Source organism: Pleurodeles waltl, chromosome 10, assembly GCF_031143425.1.
Source record: "Pleurodeles waltl isolate 20211129_DDA chromosome 10, aPleWal1.hap1.20221129, whole genome shotgun sequence".
In the NCBI taxonomy this organism is placed as follows: Eukaryota; Metazoa; Chordata; class Amphibia; order Caudata; family Salamandridae; genus Pleurodeles; species Pleurodeles waltl.
Genome location: NC_090449.1, coordinates 240,472,422 through 240,487,448, shown reverse-complemented (window position 1 = coordinate 240,487,448; position 15,027 = coordinate 240,472,422). Strand labels below are relative to the sequence as shown.

The 15,027-nt window shown below is 42.9% G+C and overlaps 1 protein-coding gene across 1 annotated transcript in view; it reads left to right on the top strand.

Annotated features, from left to right (window-relative positions):
- DNAH3 (dynein axonemal heavy chain 3) overlaps window positions 1-15,027 on the top strand; it is a 536,699-nt gene that overhangs the window by 371,684 nt on the left and 149,988 nt on the right. The window contains exons 41-43 of the mRNA XM_069210285.1: window positions 5,316-5,419; window positions 10,629-10,923; window positions 13,306-13,485. Of these exons, the coding sequence (XP_069066386.1) occupies window positions 5,316-5,419; window positions 10,629-10,923; window positions 13,306-13,485 (579 nt within the window). The remainder of the gene's footprint in view (window positions 1-5,315; window positions 5,420-10,628; window positions 10,924-13,305; window positions 13,486-15,027) is intronic.

Genomic DNA, 15,027 nt, shown 5'->3' with positions numbered 1-15,027 from the left:
ATACCAAAGTGCCCCAGCGGACAACAAGCAGGAACAAATGCCAAGTGTGTACTTAAGTTGTACGTATGAGACAGTCCTATTTGAGGTATTTCATACTGGTGATCAGTGGTGCTGGTCTGACTCTGTGAACTCCTGGCCCCTTTTGCATTATCACATGTGGCTTTGCAAATTGTGCTAAGAAGCAATGATGCAATGGTGCTCTGAGCCCTCTTCTCCCCAAAACTATTTTTTGCTTATCCTGCTATGGTTGTAGTTATCCCGACAGACCAGGTTTTTACTAGTTTCATACCTACCATTTGCATCTCCATTTAGTTCTATTTATACTCTTCACTATGCCCTTTTCTGATGAGGTTGGCGCTAGATAGGCTCAATTGTATTTTTTATGCTGTATTACGAGATTTGTGCCAAAAATGCCACATAAAAATCAAAAATGTGTAACTTTCAGCATGTATGCATTTTTGTGTATTTTTTCGCACTTTTAAGTAATCCAGCACAGCTGTGATTCTGATTGCTCACAGTTGACTGATAAAGGGGTGCTTCACAGATCTTTAGACAGGAAGACATTGAGGAAAATCTTTGTTTCCTCAGGATAGCAACATGCTACAGGTGGGCCACAGCAATCAACAATTGCACATTCGACTCCTCCACTTGTAGGGTTTTAGCCAATCTTTATTTTAGATACTTACAATTTGTCATTTTTCAAAACAACTATTAAGTTCCAGTTCAAGATAACCATAAAGTAGTGTTGACTTAGTTTCATCTGGCTTGTAGCTCTTTGGGTTATTGGATCTGGAAGTGTCCATCCTAGCAGCGCCACATATGCCACATGAGTGAAGTGTGCAGCAGGCTTTGTCAGCTGAGCTCCCTTAACTATTCTCTTATAGTAAAAACTGCCTGTGCGACCTGAAGTGATTTCAGCATTTTAATTAGATATGTTTATTCAGCTTCCAGTGCTCTTCCCAGAGCATCAGCCATCTGCTTTGGCGGACCAGGGCATCCGTGTAAACCAGAAGCTATCCTACCTCACTAAATATGCAGTTCAGCCAGGTTCCCAATGGCCAGTTTGGCCTGTGGAAACCTTTGACCAACAGACCATCCACCACTACAAGGCCACCAGCTTGTCTACACCTAGAGCCCGCCCTATTGAGAACACATTTTTTTGTGTATGTATGTCCGGGCTTTCTTATAAATTAAAAAGCATGACAAGCAGGCAGCAACAACATTGTGGTCTACCTAACACGTATTTTTACTAAAAGTGCTCACGCCGCATCAGCAGCAGCACTTCCGGTCAAAACGGCCTGCCAGAGTGGCTGCAAACTTCAGGTGCAGGAGTTGCCCCCCGTAGGGAAAGCCCTGCAGGTGAATATTGGATCTCTGCCTCCCATGCTCCACTGTGGCCCTCTCACCGAACCTTAAATGGGCCTTTGAGTCATTCCATCTTCAATACATTACTATGACAAGATCAGGTAGTTCTTCATTCTAGGAGTGATAATCCTAGTGAGGTCAGCTGTCTCTTGCTTTCCCGTTCAAACTGGCCTAGCTGACAATGTGTTTTCTATCAGTAATCTCACCATCTTTAAATCCATTGCAGGCTCTCCACTTTTTTTTTTTTTGGGGGGGGGGGGGTGAAAACAAAGTGTACCCAAACTGATTGAGGAGGGTAGCTACCACGTTGTAACCAAGGCTGTAGGAATTTTCATGGGTGGTGATAGTTTTGTATATAGGAGTGCAGGTCTTTTTCATGTGTAACCCTCAGAGATGTGCCTAACAACACATCCCCCATAATGTTGATCCTTCACTACTTTCTGATTGTGTGACGTGTGCCTGTCCTAAATGCAGCCTGTGTAGAGATCATGCATTTAGTGAATGGTATCCTCTCTCTTGGGACACATAGCATGCAGTAAAAAAGGATGTTCTTTGCATCAGGGTTAAAGCCATTCTGGCTTCAGGTACTCAGGTTGCAAGACACCCATTGTGGTCTTATCAATGTCTGGCATCTTGGGTATAATTCACATTCTGGCCTGGAATGTGTATTGCTAAATTACCTGTTTCGTACCAGTTTGCCTGCCTGGGCAGAGCAAGGCATTGTTCTGCAGTGCAACAGAATGATTCAGAGTGCTGAATCACTGCCCCTGTTTGGAAGATGAGCAGTTAGACTGCATAGTGTGGAGACAAGGTACCCTATTTTCCCAAGCCTGCTGGCCCACCAGAACCAGTATTTTGTCTTCATTTTGGTTTCAGAAGATGTTCTGCAACACCAATTAAGAGATGATTTTGTAGTAGGGCTGAGACTTTATTGCTGTTCCCAGCCGAGGCTCCAAAGAAGCCTAGATCCAGAGGGTACTACCCTGTTACTTTGCCCTCCTTAAAGATGAGGAGCTAGCCTCCCTGAAGCAGAGCTGAGAACTCAGGGATCAGACCATGGCCCATCTTGTGGAGAATTGTGGAAATCTGTTTTTAAGGGAAAGTCTTTTCAGGTGCTACAAGCATCTAAAGTCCTGCTGGACTGAATCTGAACTACATCTGCAACATTCAGATCAAAGGAGGGACTCACGGAAGGACTGCATCTTCTAATGTGCTTGCACATCCTCCTCGGTCTGTAGTCCTATACACATTCACTACAATCCACTAGTGATTGCTCAGGTACAGTCCAGGCTTGGATGGTAAAATTGACCTTCATAGGTTGTTTAAACCTTTATTGACTTTATAGTGTACCCATATCCTTTGTGACTGAGCCAGAGTAATACTTTTGGTGGTATCCCTTTTCAACTGAGATACTTAAGATGCTTCTCTTTGCACAAGTCGGATTATCCTGAAACTACAGAAACCATACAGTTCCTAAGATACCACAGTTATGGTTTCAGTCTTACTCAAACAATCTTAACTAAGGTTCACCAGTTCTGTTTAGGTGCCAACCGGCCCATGTTGCTTCCCCTGTTTTTGAGTTAGGCGGAAAACTCTTATCACCTTTGGTTGCTTCCAACATACAGGAACCCAAGCTTCCAAACACCATTAAGTGTCAACAGCTAGGCCCTTTCCTTTTTCCAATAACCCTTGAAAAACGCAATAGGTCCCTTGAACGGTGCCAGTAACTTTTGATGTAGACATCCACGCCTTTGGCTCTGAACCACTGAACTACTTTCCTTGAACCTCTGACTTCCAAAAAGCTTAGACAATTTACAGGCATGTCATAGCCCTTTGAGATACAGTGTAACTCCCTTCTAACACCTCTCCTCATTTACGAAAGGGTGGGATCTAAATACTGTAATAAAACGTGTAAAACCTGTAATAAAACAATTAGACCCATGAGGACCTTATGTCAAAGACCTTCACAATCCCTGCTCATAGGAGAGCATTTTCCACAGACTGTAATGGTAAATGGGCTACATCTCTAAACAAAGTGTTAGAATAACATGTAGAGTTGGTGGCAATCCCAGAAGGTGAAAGGACAGTGTGTTTTACTTTCAAGTGTATTTGTTATTGCCCTACCTCTTCCTGCTGGGAATAAAGACCTATTCTTATTTTAAATATATACTGTAATTAAACAATTCCTGTAGCTGAGTAAGTTCAAACCAGCTATCACCTTGTGAACTAAGCCATAACCGTTTAACTAGTCTACTGTTTGAGAGTCAGGGGTACTGAAATTACCTGGCCACCCAAACAAATTATAGTGTCAATCAATCAATCACAGCATTTGTAAAGCACACTACTCCACCCGTAAGGGTCTCAAGGCGCTGAGGGGGAGGGGTGCTGCTACTGCTCGAACAGCCATGTCTTGAGGTGTCTCCTGAAGGTTAGCAGGTCCTGTGTCTGTCGCAGGTGGATCGGAAGAGTGTTCCATGTCTTGGCAGCGAGGTGGGAGAACGATCTTCCACCGGCAGTCGTTCTGTGGATGCGTGGAACGGTGGGGAGGGCAAGGTCAGCGGAGCGAAGCTGGCTCGTCGGGGTGTAGAAGGAGAGTCGTCTGTTGAGGTATTCTGGTCCGGCGTTGTGCAGAGCTTTGTGAGCATGGGTGAGGAGCATGAGCGTGATTCTCTTGTTGACGGGGAGCCAGTGCAGGTCTCTCAGGTGTGCTGTGATGTGGCTGTCGCGAGGGATGTCCAGGTTGAGGCGTGCGGTGTCATTCTGTATGCGTTGCAGTCTTTTCTGGAGCTTGGCCGTGGTTCCAGCCTAGACCAGTCTGCTGCTTACGAGGGCTTGGGTGACCGTCCTTCTGGTTCCGGTGGGGATCCATTGTAGATCTTCCGAAGCATGTAGAGAGTGTTGAAGCAGGAGGAAGAGACGGGGTTGACTTGCTGGGTCATTGACAGCGAGGAGTCCAGGATGAACCTTAGGTAGCATGCGTGGTCGGTGGATGTCGGTGCGGTTCCCAGTGTGGCAGGCCTAGTACTATCTAAGGCCCTGAAACCAAAGTATTAAAGAACACTATTGTTCATTATTGTTCATTATATCATGGGATGAGCTGCTACCTATTCGGGTGATTAATAAAGCTGTCACTGGGTCGTCTTTGCATTCTTCTCAATATTGTGTTGTCTAGACTTGCAAGAGCGAAAGCTTTGGTTGATCATGATTCCAGGGTGGGAAATGAAAGAGCTGTTCGTAGATTTTCAAATGTTAATGTTAGTCGGCCAAATTGGCTTTCGGAAGGGCATGGTTAGGGCCATATACGGTTCAAGGAGTTGATTTTTGCATTTTCTTAGAAAATGGAGTTAGCATTCCAGCCAGCTGTGTATGGGAAGGGTGTGAATAGTGGTTGACCAGTGAAGATCTACTTTTCTGCTGTTTACAATGGGAATCACAGAATCATTAAGTTGATTAAAGACCCAATGCTCGCCACTTAATGTAGCCTTAGAACCCGCCGTAGAGGGCTCGACCGGCCATTAAAGCCCGCTCCCGCATTTAACAAGGGAGAGGGCCTTTAATGGCCGGTAGAGCCCGCTACAGCAGGTTCTAAGGCTATTAGAACATTCTGCCACTCAGCTGTTGCTGTGAACAAAGAGAACATTGTAATGTTGGCTCCAGGCTTTTACCGGCCAGTAAAAGCCCGGAGCACTCCATTGTCTGCCATGGAGATCCGAAAATTCCAATGTTCTAATTAAGAGTAGTTCTATGAGGAAGAATTGGTCGATTTGACCTCTCCTAATTCTTGTGATGTATTGCGCCATCTTGCATGGGTTGTAGGTACTGCAAGTCTTTTTTCTTGGTTTAATTTTATACAAGAGGCCATATGTGAAAGGTAGTTTCTTAATAAACTAAATACAGCTTGGGCTGTCATTGAATTCGTTTGTACTAATGAGTTATTTTATAATCTCTAGGTAGTGTGTACGACTTTTATTTCCATAAGCAAGCTTCAGGACAGTGGAACAACTGGACTGAGTACATCACTAAAGAAGAACTCACCATCCCTCCAGGAGCAAAGGTATGAACTTGTTTTTGCTTAACATATCCTTTTTAAAATATGAAATAAACATGTAAGTCATGTGATAGGTAGTTCAGGCATCACTGCATATACATGTTGATGTCCCTGTTGATGCAATCCTGGGTCACCTGCACTTTTCTGAATATATATTTACATAATGAACACAGTGGGGATTACCACTGTGAATACATGGTTCCTCTCCACTTTCTATTGATTATGACTTGGCTACATTTTTGGTCCTCATTGACAGATTTGCACCAGATTTGACACTCGCTTAGTGTATGCGTCTAAAGTCGGACTTGCCAATTTTTAAGTAGTCCTGGAAAAGAGAATTAAAAAAATGGTATGTTGTCCCATTTTAGCTCCCATCGGACATTTTAGCAATTAACTTGGCATTACTATAGAACTTCACTCAGAAAGTCTTCTTCTCATGATTTGGTGTAAATAAGTTCAGTGGTGTTAGATATATTAGTATTTGAAAAAGGTGATATGTTGGCTTGAAAGGGCTCTGAATATCTTGAGATTTGAAAAGGGACTTTTTCACTTTATTATAATTTTAACATCCTTTGGCAAATATGTTAAGCTCTTGGGGGCATACAGTATATATCCTTGTTTTGCACCAAATTTGCGTCATTTGTTTTACGCAAATTCGGTGCAAAACTAACTCCGTATTTATACTTTGGTGCTTGACCCGTCTAGTGCCAAAGTTATGGAGTTAAAGTCATTTTTTGGACGTGGAAACCTATCTTGAGTCAATGAGGTGCAAGGTAGGCATTGCCGCACAAAAAATGACTCTATGGCCTTAGAGCCATATTTATCCCCCCCATGCTAAAATCACACACAGCAGTGAGGAGGGGTCAAATAATGGTGCAAAGCTTGCTTTGCCCCATTATTTAACGCCTAGGTCAGGGCAGGCGTTAGGGGACCTGTGGGCCTATTTCTATGGGGAAACACCATGGAATAAGCCCACAGGTGCCCTCCCCAGGCCCCAGGGACACCCACACCAGAAGGACAGTGGAGGATGGTGGACCCCATACCAGGTAAGTATAAGTAAGTACAGGTAAGTATTTTTTTTATTTTGTTAAGTGCCATTGGGGGCCCTGAAGTGGGCCTCCCTACATGGCACTGGGTGCAGTGGCCATGCCCAGGGAACCCTGGTCCCCTGTGCTGGCCACTAGGGTGGTGGGCATGACTCCTGTCTTTTGTAAGACAGGAGTCATGTGGTATGGATGGTTTTGCATCAGAAAATGATGCTAGGCTGGTTAGAGTAATTATTTTTACTCTAACCAGCCTAACGTCATTTTTTGGTGCAAAAACTCCCTTCTCCCATACCGCCACCCCGCCCAGCTAACATCATTTTTTTAATGCTAGCCTACCCTTTGCTCTGGCTTGCACCATTCCATAAATATGGCGCCCGGCTGGCGCTCAAGAATGGTGCAAGCTGGTGCAAAACCTTTTGATGCAAAACTGCTTTTGTGCAGTTTTGCACCAAAAAGTATAACTATGCCCCTTGGTACTTTCAAACTCATGCAGGTCCATCAATCAAGGCAGTTAGAAAAGTGAGGCAGGTAGGAATAAGAAGTAGATTTTATTTATATCCACCATGTGTCTTCATGATGAATGGGTTTAAGATAACTGGTGTCCTCGCGTAGGACTTTTCAGTGCTGGTTATAATTGACAAGCAATGTGGCATAATCCGCTAGTTTATGTAGAGCGAACCTGTAGCATGTCCGTACATGCTGATACATGTAGTTCGCCTATGAATGAACACCAGGTACGATGAATTATGCAGGAGTGATTTCATGATGTACGATTTCTTATTTAAAACTGCATGATTCCTAGTAAGATGGACCTGTAAAGGCAGCTTCTCCAAAGAATGACTGTAAATTTGGAAAATGAGCTCCCGCCAGGTTGGTTCTTTCGAATCTGAGATATCTTGATCAATTCCAGAGTGGATGAGCAGACAAGACATAGAAGTAGAAGGAAGTGACTCTACCCAGGACATTAATGGTGTCCTTTTGGTTTACGGCAGTGTAAATTGGCAAGCTGGTGCACCCCGTTATCCGTTTTTTGGTGCCCATCAAGAGACACGCTATGGCATTCAGGATAACTTGCAGAATATGAAAAATTGTGGCAAGTCAAGACAAACGGTGTTTCCAAAATCTAGCCTGTATGATATCACTGCTTGTACAACAAAAATGTATTAGGAAAGGCACAATTTTCCTCAGCATCTTAATTAATTAAAAAAAATAGGGGGTGGGGGTGTTGAGCTTACTTATATGGTGGGCAAAAGACCATGTATAGTCCAAATTTGCAAGCAGGGCCTAATCTGAGCCAGTGGTTTCAGGTGGGGCCACCGGCATTCATTTTTGGTGCCTTGCACTTATTGCCTCTCATCAGATTTTTTGACCGAGATCAGGAGCTAGAAAAACAAAAAGGAAAGAAAGAGGATAACAGAAATCCAATGACAAAGAAAGAAAGAAAGCAGGGATTGAAAAAGAACATGAAAGCATGAGACAGAAGGGGTGGGATTGTACGTGCTGGAAAAAAGAAGCACGAGTTGGAATCAAGACATGTATTCTTGGTAATTTGCCCTCCAAATTCAATGGAGCCGGGTGTGAGTTACTGGAACATAACTTTGAACCCTGCCACTTAATCTTTTACAAATTAAGTACTGGTTGCAAGGTATCTCGACAGTCCAAGGGAGGGGGCCCAGGTGTGCCTGCCGCCAAATTGTCCACCAATGACAGAGGAATACAAGAACCTACGTTTTTTTAGAGTTTAGTTGTTACGTAGTGGCGGCCATCCATATGGCCACATCGATAGGGGAAGACTGAAAGGTGGCCGCACATGTAACAGTAAACCACGCCACAACAGTATCATCACAAGTTGAGTGTCATTGGCACAATAATGCACTGTTATTCCAGAGTTTTCAACTCTGAGCATTAGTTACATTAAAAATAGTTGTAACCAGGCTAATCACCAGGTTACTTCCCAAGAAAGATATAAGATACAAGTGATAAAGGGGAAGTGACCGACCTGACAGAGTGGTGCCAAGTCATGCCCGAAGCCTGCTGGTTAAAGATTGAAAGGCCAAAGCAAAGCACAGGTCCCCTGTGTGACTGCACACCTTTAATTGAGCTCGGCTGGTAGACAGTATAGACTGCTTTAGCTTGCAGTGGCGTAACGAAACTGGAGGGGGCCCCAGTCAGCCAGACGCTTCCAGTTTGTCTGTGTAGCTGGCATGCACAGGGACCACAGGGGAAACACTGACCCGCTCGCTCCTGGTGTCCTGAATGAGCAACCGATATGGAGTGGTAACTCTGCAACACATATTCCTTCACTCACTCCAAGGGCCATCAGAAGTGGGGCAGAGGGGTATTATACCCGGCCCCCACTTTTTCCAAGGCCTCAATCTCCTTCTGCAGTGTTTATTTCTAGATCTTTAATTACAAGCACGCCTGCCATTATTATTCTTAACAGTGAAGCAGCTTGTGTGGCCAGAAAACTGAATGACATCAATGCTAAGTTTCTCTTCCACTAAATACTTTGAAAGAGGCGCTGCTTATCACACCTTACCAGAACAGAAGAAGCCTCCAGTGGACCTCGCATTAAGTTGTCTCCACAGGCCTTGCACTAACTTCTGACAAGCCTACTCTGGCCTAGGTCCCTTGATAAATATATGCTTAGAGGTCCACAACAGGAACCGCCATCATTACCATTCATGCAGAAGTCTAGCTTCCATTGGTGCAGCAGGTGCGGTGGCACTGGGAACCTTTATTATTGCTGCATTACAAGGTTCATACAGCAGCCAATGGGCTTCATTTCCTTTTTTGCACTGGGGCCCATGCCACACAAGCTATGTGCATTGATGAGGTCATCTGGATGCTCCAATTCCTTTTTTGCACTAGAGCCCATGCCACACAAGCTATGTGCATTGATGAGGTCACCTGGATGCTCTAATTCCTTTTTTGCACTAGGGCCCATGCCACACAAGCTATGTGCATTGATGAGGTCACCTGGATGCTCCAATTCCTTTTTTGCACTAGGGCCCATGCCACACAAGCTATGTGCATTGATGAGGTCATCTGGATGCTCCAATTCCTTTTTTGCACTAGGGCCCATGCCACACAAGCTATGTGCATTGATGAGGTCATCTGGATGCTACTTCCTGCGTACATACTTATTTGACCAATGCTGGTTCCTGTATCAAATCCCATGCTACCATATTACCTTCTCTTACAGATGATTCTTAAATTTCCAAAGCGTCAGCTGACTCCTAGAGTGGCTTCCCACTCGTTGAATTGAAGGACAGTATCTCCTGTAAAGACTGCCGATGCAGGGCCAGAGCGCAGGTCTTTAAATAACTTGAGCTAAAAAGCCCCGGTGCTTCTGTCTTGTCCCCTTTATATCCTTCCCCTGGATTCTTGGTAAGACAGGTTCACTCCAGTGTAGTTGAGCATATGAGGATAATTCAGATACAGAGTGAATACATTTGACACACTCAGTACTTACCAGTAGTTGGTCACACACCTAACTATCTGCAACAGCCTCCTGAAGAATAAAATCTTAATTCTAATTTATGCAGAGGAACACCATGGGGTTTGGTACTCCCAGGGGGGCAATAATGACAATGTACTAAGATTTCCATGGAGAAATGGGAACTAACCATGGGAATCAGTGTTTCTGCACATATTATGGCTTGGTCTTCCTACATTCTGCGTCGTTTTCGCAATGCACATTTTTCATTTTTTTCCTGGTGAAATGTTTGAAGAGGAAAAACCTGAAAGTGGGGTGTTCTCACGCATCGTATGTTACCAATTTGGAAGGTAACATCTGTTATTAACCATATCAAGCTCAAGGCCTTGCAGTGCCAGAAAGACATGAAGGGACAGGAAAGTTTGTGTCATTGCAAGGCGTGCTTGCTGTTATGTAATTAAAAGTCATATTTGCAATGATAGCTTATGACACTAGATCTGTACGACAGTGTCGTCTTTCAAACATGTCACATTGATACCTAAATAAATATGTAAAATACCTAGATATGTAAAGCATTAAAAAACAAACAAATTGATTGTATGGTTTATTTATTTCACAGTCATGCAAATGTGAATATATTTCATGTTCTATTACCAAGGACTATATAATTTTTATTGTACAAATTAATTATGTTTACTGATTGTTTGTTATGTATTGTCCTGTATCACAGGTCTCTGATCTCACAATCCCTACAATGGAAACGGCCAGGCAGTGCTTCTTTTTGAAAACCTACTTGGATCACAGTATACCACTGCTACTGGTGGGCCCCACTGGCACTGGCAAATCAGCAATTACCAACAGCTTCCTAATAAAACTTCCAAAGGAAATGTACACTCCCAACAACATCAACTTTTCCGCGAGGACCTCAGCCAATCAAACTCAGGATATCATTATGTCAAAGCTTGATCGAAGGAGAAAAGGAGTCTTTGGTCCTCCGATTGGAAAGAAGGCTATAGTGTTTGTTGGTAAGGATATGCCTAAATACTGGTGATTAAGTAGGAAATCTGCATTAAGCCTACTGGTAATTATCTACCACCCATTCTCAACTGTGAACAAAAGAGCTGTTAACTAATTCTGTAATTTACAATAAAAGGTCACACAGAGCAAGCTAACACAGAATGCATTTCACTCCTTCCAAGGTCTGAGATTGGAAGAACAACCCTATCCATCAAGGGCCAAGGTTCCTCCCTACTGACATCAGATAGGCATCTGACAGTACAGTTCTCCATTTATCTGTCAAACTATAGTGAGATATATTTCCATTAAGCAAATATTTGCCATTAAATTGAATTCTGTCCTCTTCACATCTTACCTGGTCATCTTAGAATGAACCTGTTTTACAATTGGATTAAGAACCAGGAAAATGCAATTGTGAGGTGAGGGCTAGGGTTTCAGATCCAGGCTTCTTGAACCGAAAGTGTTTCATAGTGCTTAACACAAACGCTGAAAGAAAGATGGAGATCGAGCGAGAGGGAAGGGGAAATATAGAGAGACGTGAACCGACTGCATGCACACTTACTTTTTCCATTCTATAATGGATAACATTTTCCCCTAAGACCACCCTTCAGATTCTCAAAACTTGGTCTCGCTGCTATCTGCTGTTGTGAGATTTACATACACAATTTTTCTAATCTCTTCCTATCAGACAATCATATGAAGGGACTGAGACTCACAAGTAAATTATTTTGCTGTAAAGAGGCTGTATTTACACACCCTCATAAAGTGGTGGGGTTTGTTTTGCCACGGGGCATATCAACATAGACCTAAAACAGGAAGGGGTTAGCTCTCCAGATGAGTGTAGACGACCTCAAGGCAAGTTTAAGCAAGGAAGGCAAAGAAAATAGTTCTAGCTACTTCATAAATAAAAGTGATTTTTCATTGGTTGGCCTTTTTGTGTGCGTGGTTGTGCAGTAGGGTGAGTGGGTGAATGTGATAATGGATCCATGGCTGAGTGGCTGAGTGAATAAGTACCTGGTGAATATGGTCATAGATTGAGGAATGGTTGAATGAATGAGTGTATCAGTGGATGGCTGGATGATTGGTGAATGTGTGAACTAATGAATGAATGCATAGGTAGATGCAGACAGATTACACTAATCTCACGGAGTGAATCCTTCGTCTGTAATCATGATAGTATAAAAATGCGAAGAATTCCAATGTTATACATGTGCAAGCGATGCATCAGGAGTGGGCACCATCGTAGCAGGAATAGCTTCAATACACATGCATAACGAATTGCCAGTGTTATGCCAGTGCAGGTATTGCACCAAGGGCGGCACCATTATTTCAAGAGTACCTGCAATAGGTCAAGAATTATCACCATCACCGCAGTGGAAGCATTATGCAGGAGAAAGCACCATCATGCCAGGAATACCCACCATATGTAAAGAACTGCCACCATTATTGATGTTCAGATTTTCCACATCACTAAAGATAGCCTTATAGCCTGCTGCTGAGGGCTGTACCGTTGTTAAACACCCTGAACTGGCTTATAGAGCCAAGCAGCAGACAAGGGCCTATATCAATGGAGGGGGCCTTTAATAACCGCTAGCCCGAGGTAGAAGGGCTACCCACTGTGGGTGGAATGTTCTAAATTAAAAAGGGAGTAATAGAAATACAAATATTGGAATGTTGGAGCACAAGCCTTATACCAGCCCCTCTCCCGGAGCCACTCTTTTGTCTTCAGTGGCGCTCTCATCATTTCAATGTTCTAATAATTCTTAATGTGCTCAGACCTGCACAATCACTCATTAATCTAAAGTACATGTTTAGATTTGTTCCATGGCTCAGTCGTACTTAGTGTATCTTTAAATTTGCCACCACTCTCATTTATCTTTAGTCCAAGTTCAAATTTGCTCCATCACTCGTTCATCTTGAATGTTCGTTTGCATTTGCAGTCATAAATCTTGAGTGTCAGGCCAGATATGCACTATTACTTACCAGACTTGGCTACATGGGCACTTGGGCTGTATGGGAAGCATAAAACTGGGGCACAATTGGTCATAATAAAACTCATATACGACTGGTATTATATTCCTTTCACTTAATTTTGTTTTGTCTATTATGAACTTCATATAGTTAAAGAATATTGTAAAATAGTTTTCCACAAGTCTTGTATAGATACAAAATGTAGTTATCTTTATGAAGATTTCAGACCATGAACCTCAGATTGCAACTGATGTTATGGCTAGCGCCTGCAGCGGCATCGGTAGTCCTCCATCCCAGCGAAACAGATATTTGACAGCAAGAGGAAGAACAATTGTCTGGCTTGCTCTAATTAAACGGCTGGTTTGATGTTGATAGCGAAATACCTATATATTGAAAATATTTAATTTGCTTCTCACTAGATGATCTAAACATGCCTGCGAAAGAGGTGTATGGAGCTCAGCCACCGATTGAACTTCTCAGGCAATGGATTGATCATGGTCATTGGTATGACAAGAAGGACACCTCCAGAATAGATCTTGTGGACATCTTGCTGGTTTCAGCCATGGGCCCACCAGGTGGTGGAAGAAATGATATCACAGGTACACAGTTGACATTTAAACTGCAAAAGGAGGTGTGTTGCTATACCTATGTACTAATAAATGTAGCAAATGTTTCTTCATGGAAATAAGTTATTTTGAAAAACAAACACATCATGAAAATGATTACTGATTAGTAGCCCCTGAACAGCATTTTCAACTTAAACACTTCTCACGTACAGTTTCTATGATCTCTGAAAGGCGAGCCTACTGAAATGTTGTTTTCTAGCAAGGATCCGTAACTTGCATCGTCAATGACAGAAACAGTTTTATTTTTTTATCCAAGTATTCTCATTCGTTTATCAGAAAAAAGGTTATAATAGTTCCCTGTTACTTATGTGGACCCCTGAATAATTTAAATCAATTTATTTGCCCATATTTCAATATTTAGGGTGAACTCCAGCAGAACCATATGCATCCTTCAGAACCCTATTAAAGCTAAACATTTATAAAATTACGACAGTTTTCCCCTTCTTAAAACTCCTGTGCAACATCTAAAGCTCAAACTGTTGCCTACATGTCTGTTACTGAGGAACAAAACTACGCCTGGAAGGCTTATATAGAATAGTTGAGAAAAAAGCATCCTGTACCTTTAAGAGTGCAGGGGCCTCTATAACCCATGATGTCTTGTACTTGCCTCAAAGAATCAATTTTTCTTCTGACTTGTGTGTGAAGGATACTGGTACATACTAGGAATTTCACACCTTATTTCTTATGCAATGTTGTCTCAGGATTTAAATTTTTACATTTTCAATAGATGTCTCTGTCATCTAGCAACCGAGTGAAGCCTTTTTTTGCATTTAATATGCAGGTTCTTTTTGTCAGAATGCCTTCTGTGTTTTTGTCAAAGGCCCCCTCTGTGGGAGAAAGAAGGCTGCCTCTGACCCACACAAAACGTGTCTGGTGTGTCTAGCCTCCTCTCATTTGGTGAAGGCATGCACAGTTTGTACTAAAATAGCTAAAACAACTTTGAACAACTGGGATGAGATAAGACTCAGGGGCAAGCTGAACATCTAAGTGCAAAGAAGAAAAAACATAAGAAACCCCCCTGGGAGCATGCAGCCTCAACAGAAAAGGAATCAGCAGCTCCTGAAGACTCCCACAGATGGAGACCCAGAGAAAGAAGTTCTGGGAAAGATGTGAAAAGACATAGGGCATGATATTTGGTGGCGGGGTTACTCTGTCACAACGGTGATGGACATCCTGTCTGTTGAAATATAAATCCCATAGGATATAATGGGATTTATGTTTCTGCGGACAGGATATCTGACATGGTTGTGACAGAGTAACCCCGTCCACCAAACTCTAAACCAGGCCCATAGCCATCAACATTGTTGCCAACACTCTCTATCACTGTCGAAGACTACAACACTGTTGTGGAAGGCGTCGGCCCCAACATACAACATGCTTGACATCGATGGTGAGACATTATCACTATCAGCGGTCTTCAAATTACTATGAGCGATCTTCAAAGTCATCTGCATCAAAGCATTTTAGGTGCAAAATGGCATCTCCTTCCTGTTGACGTCAAAACGAACCAAACAC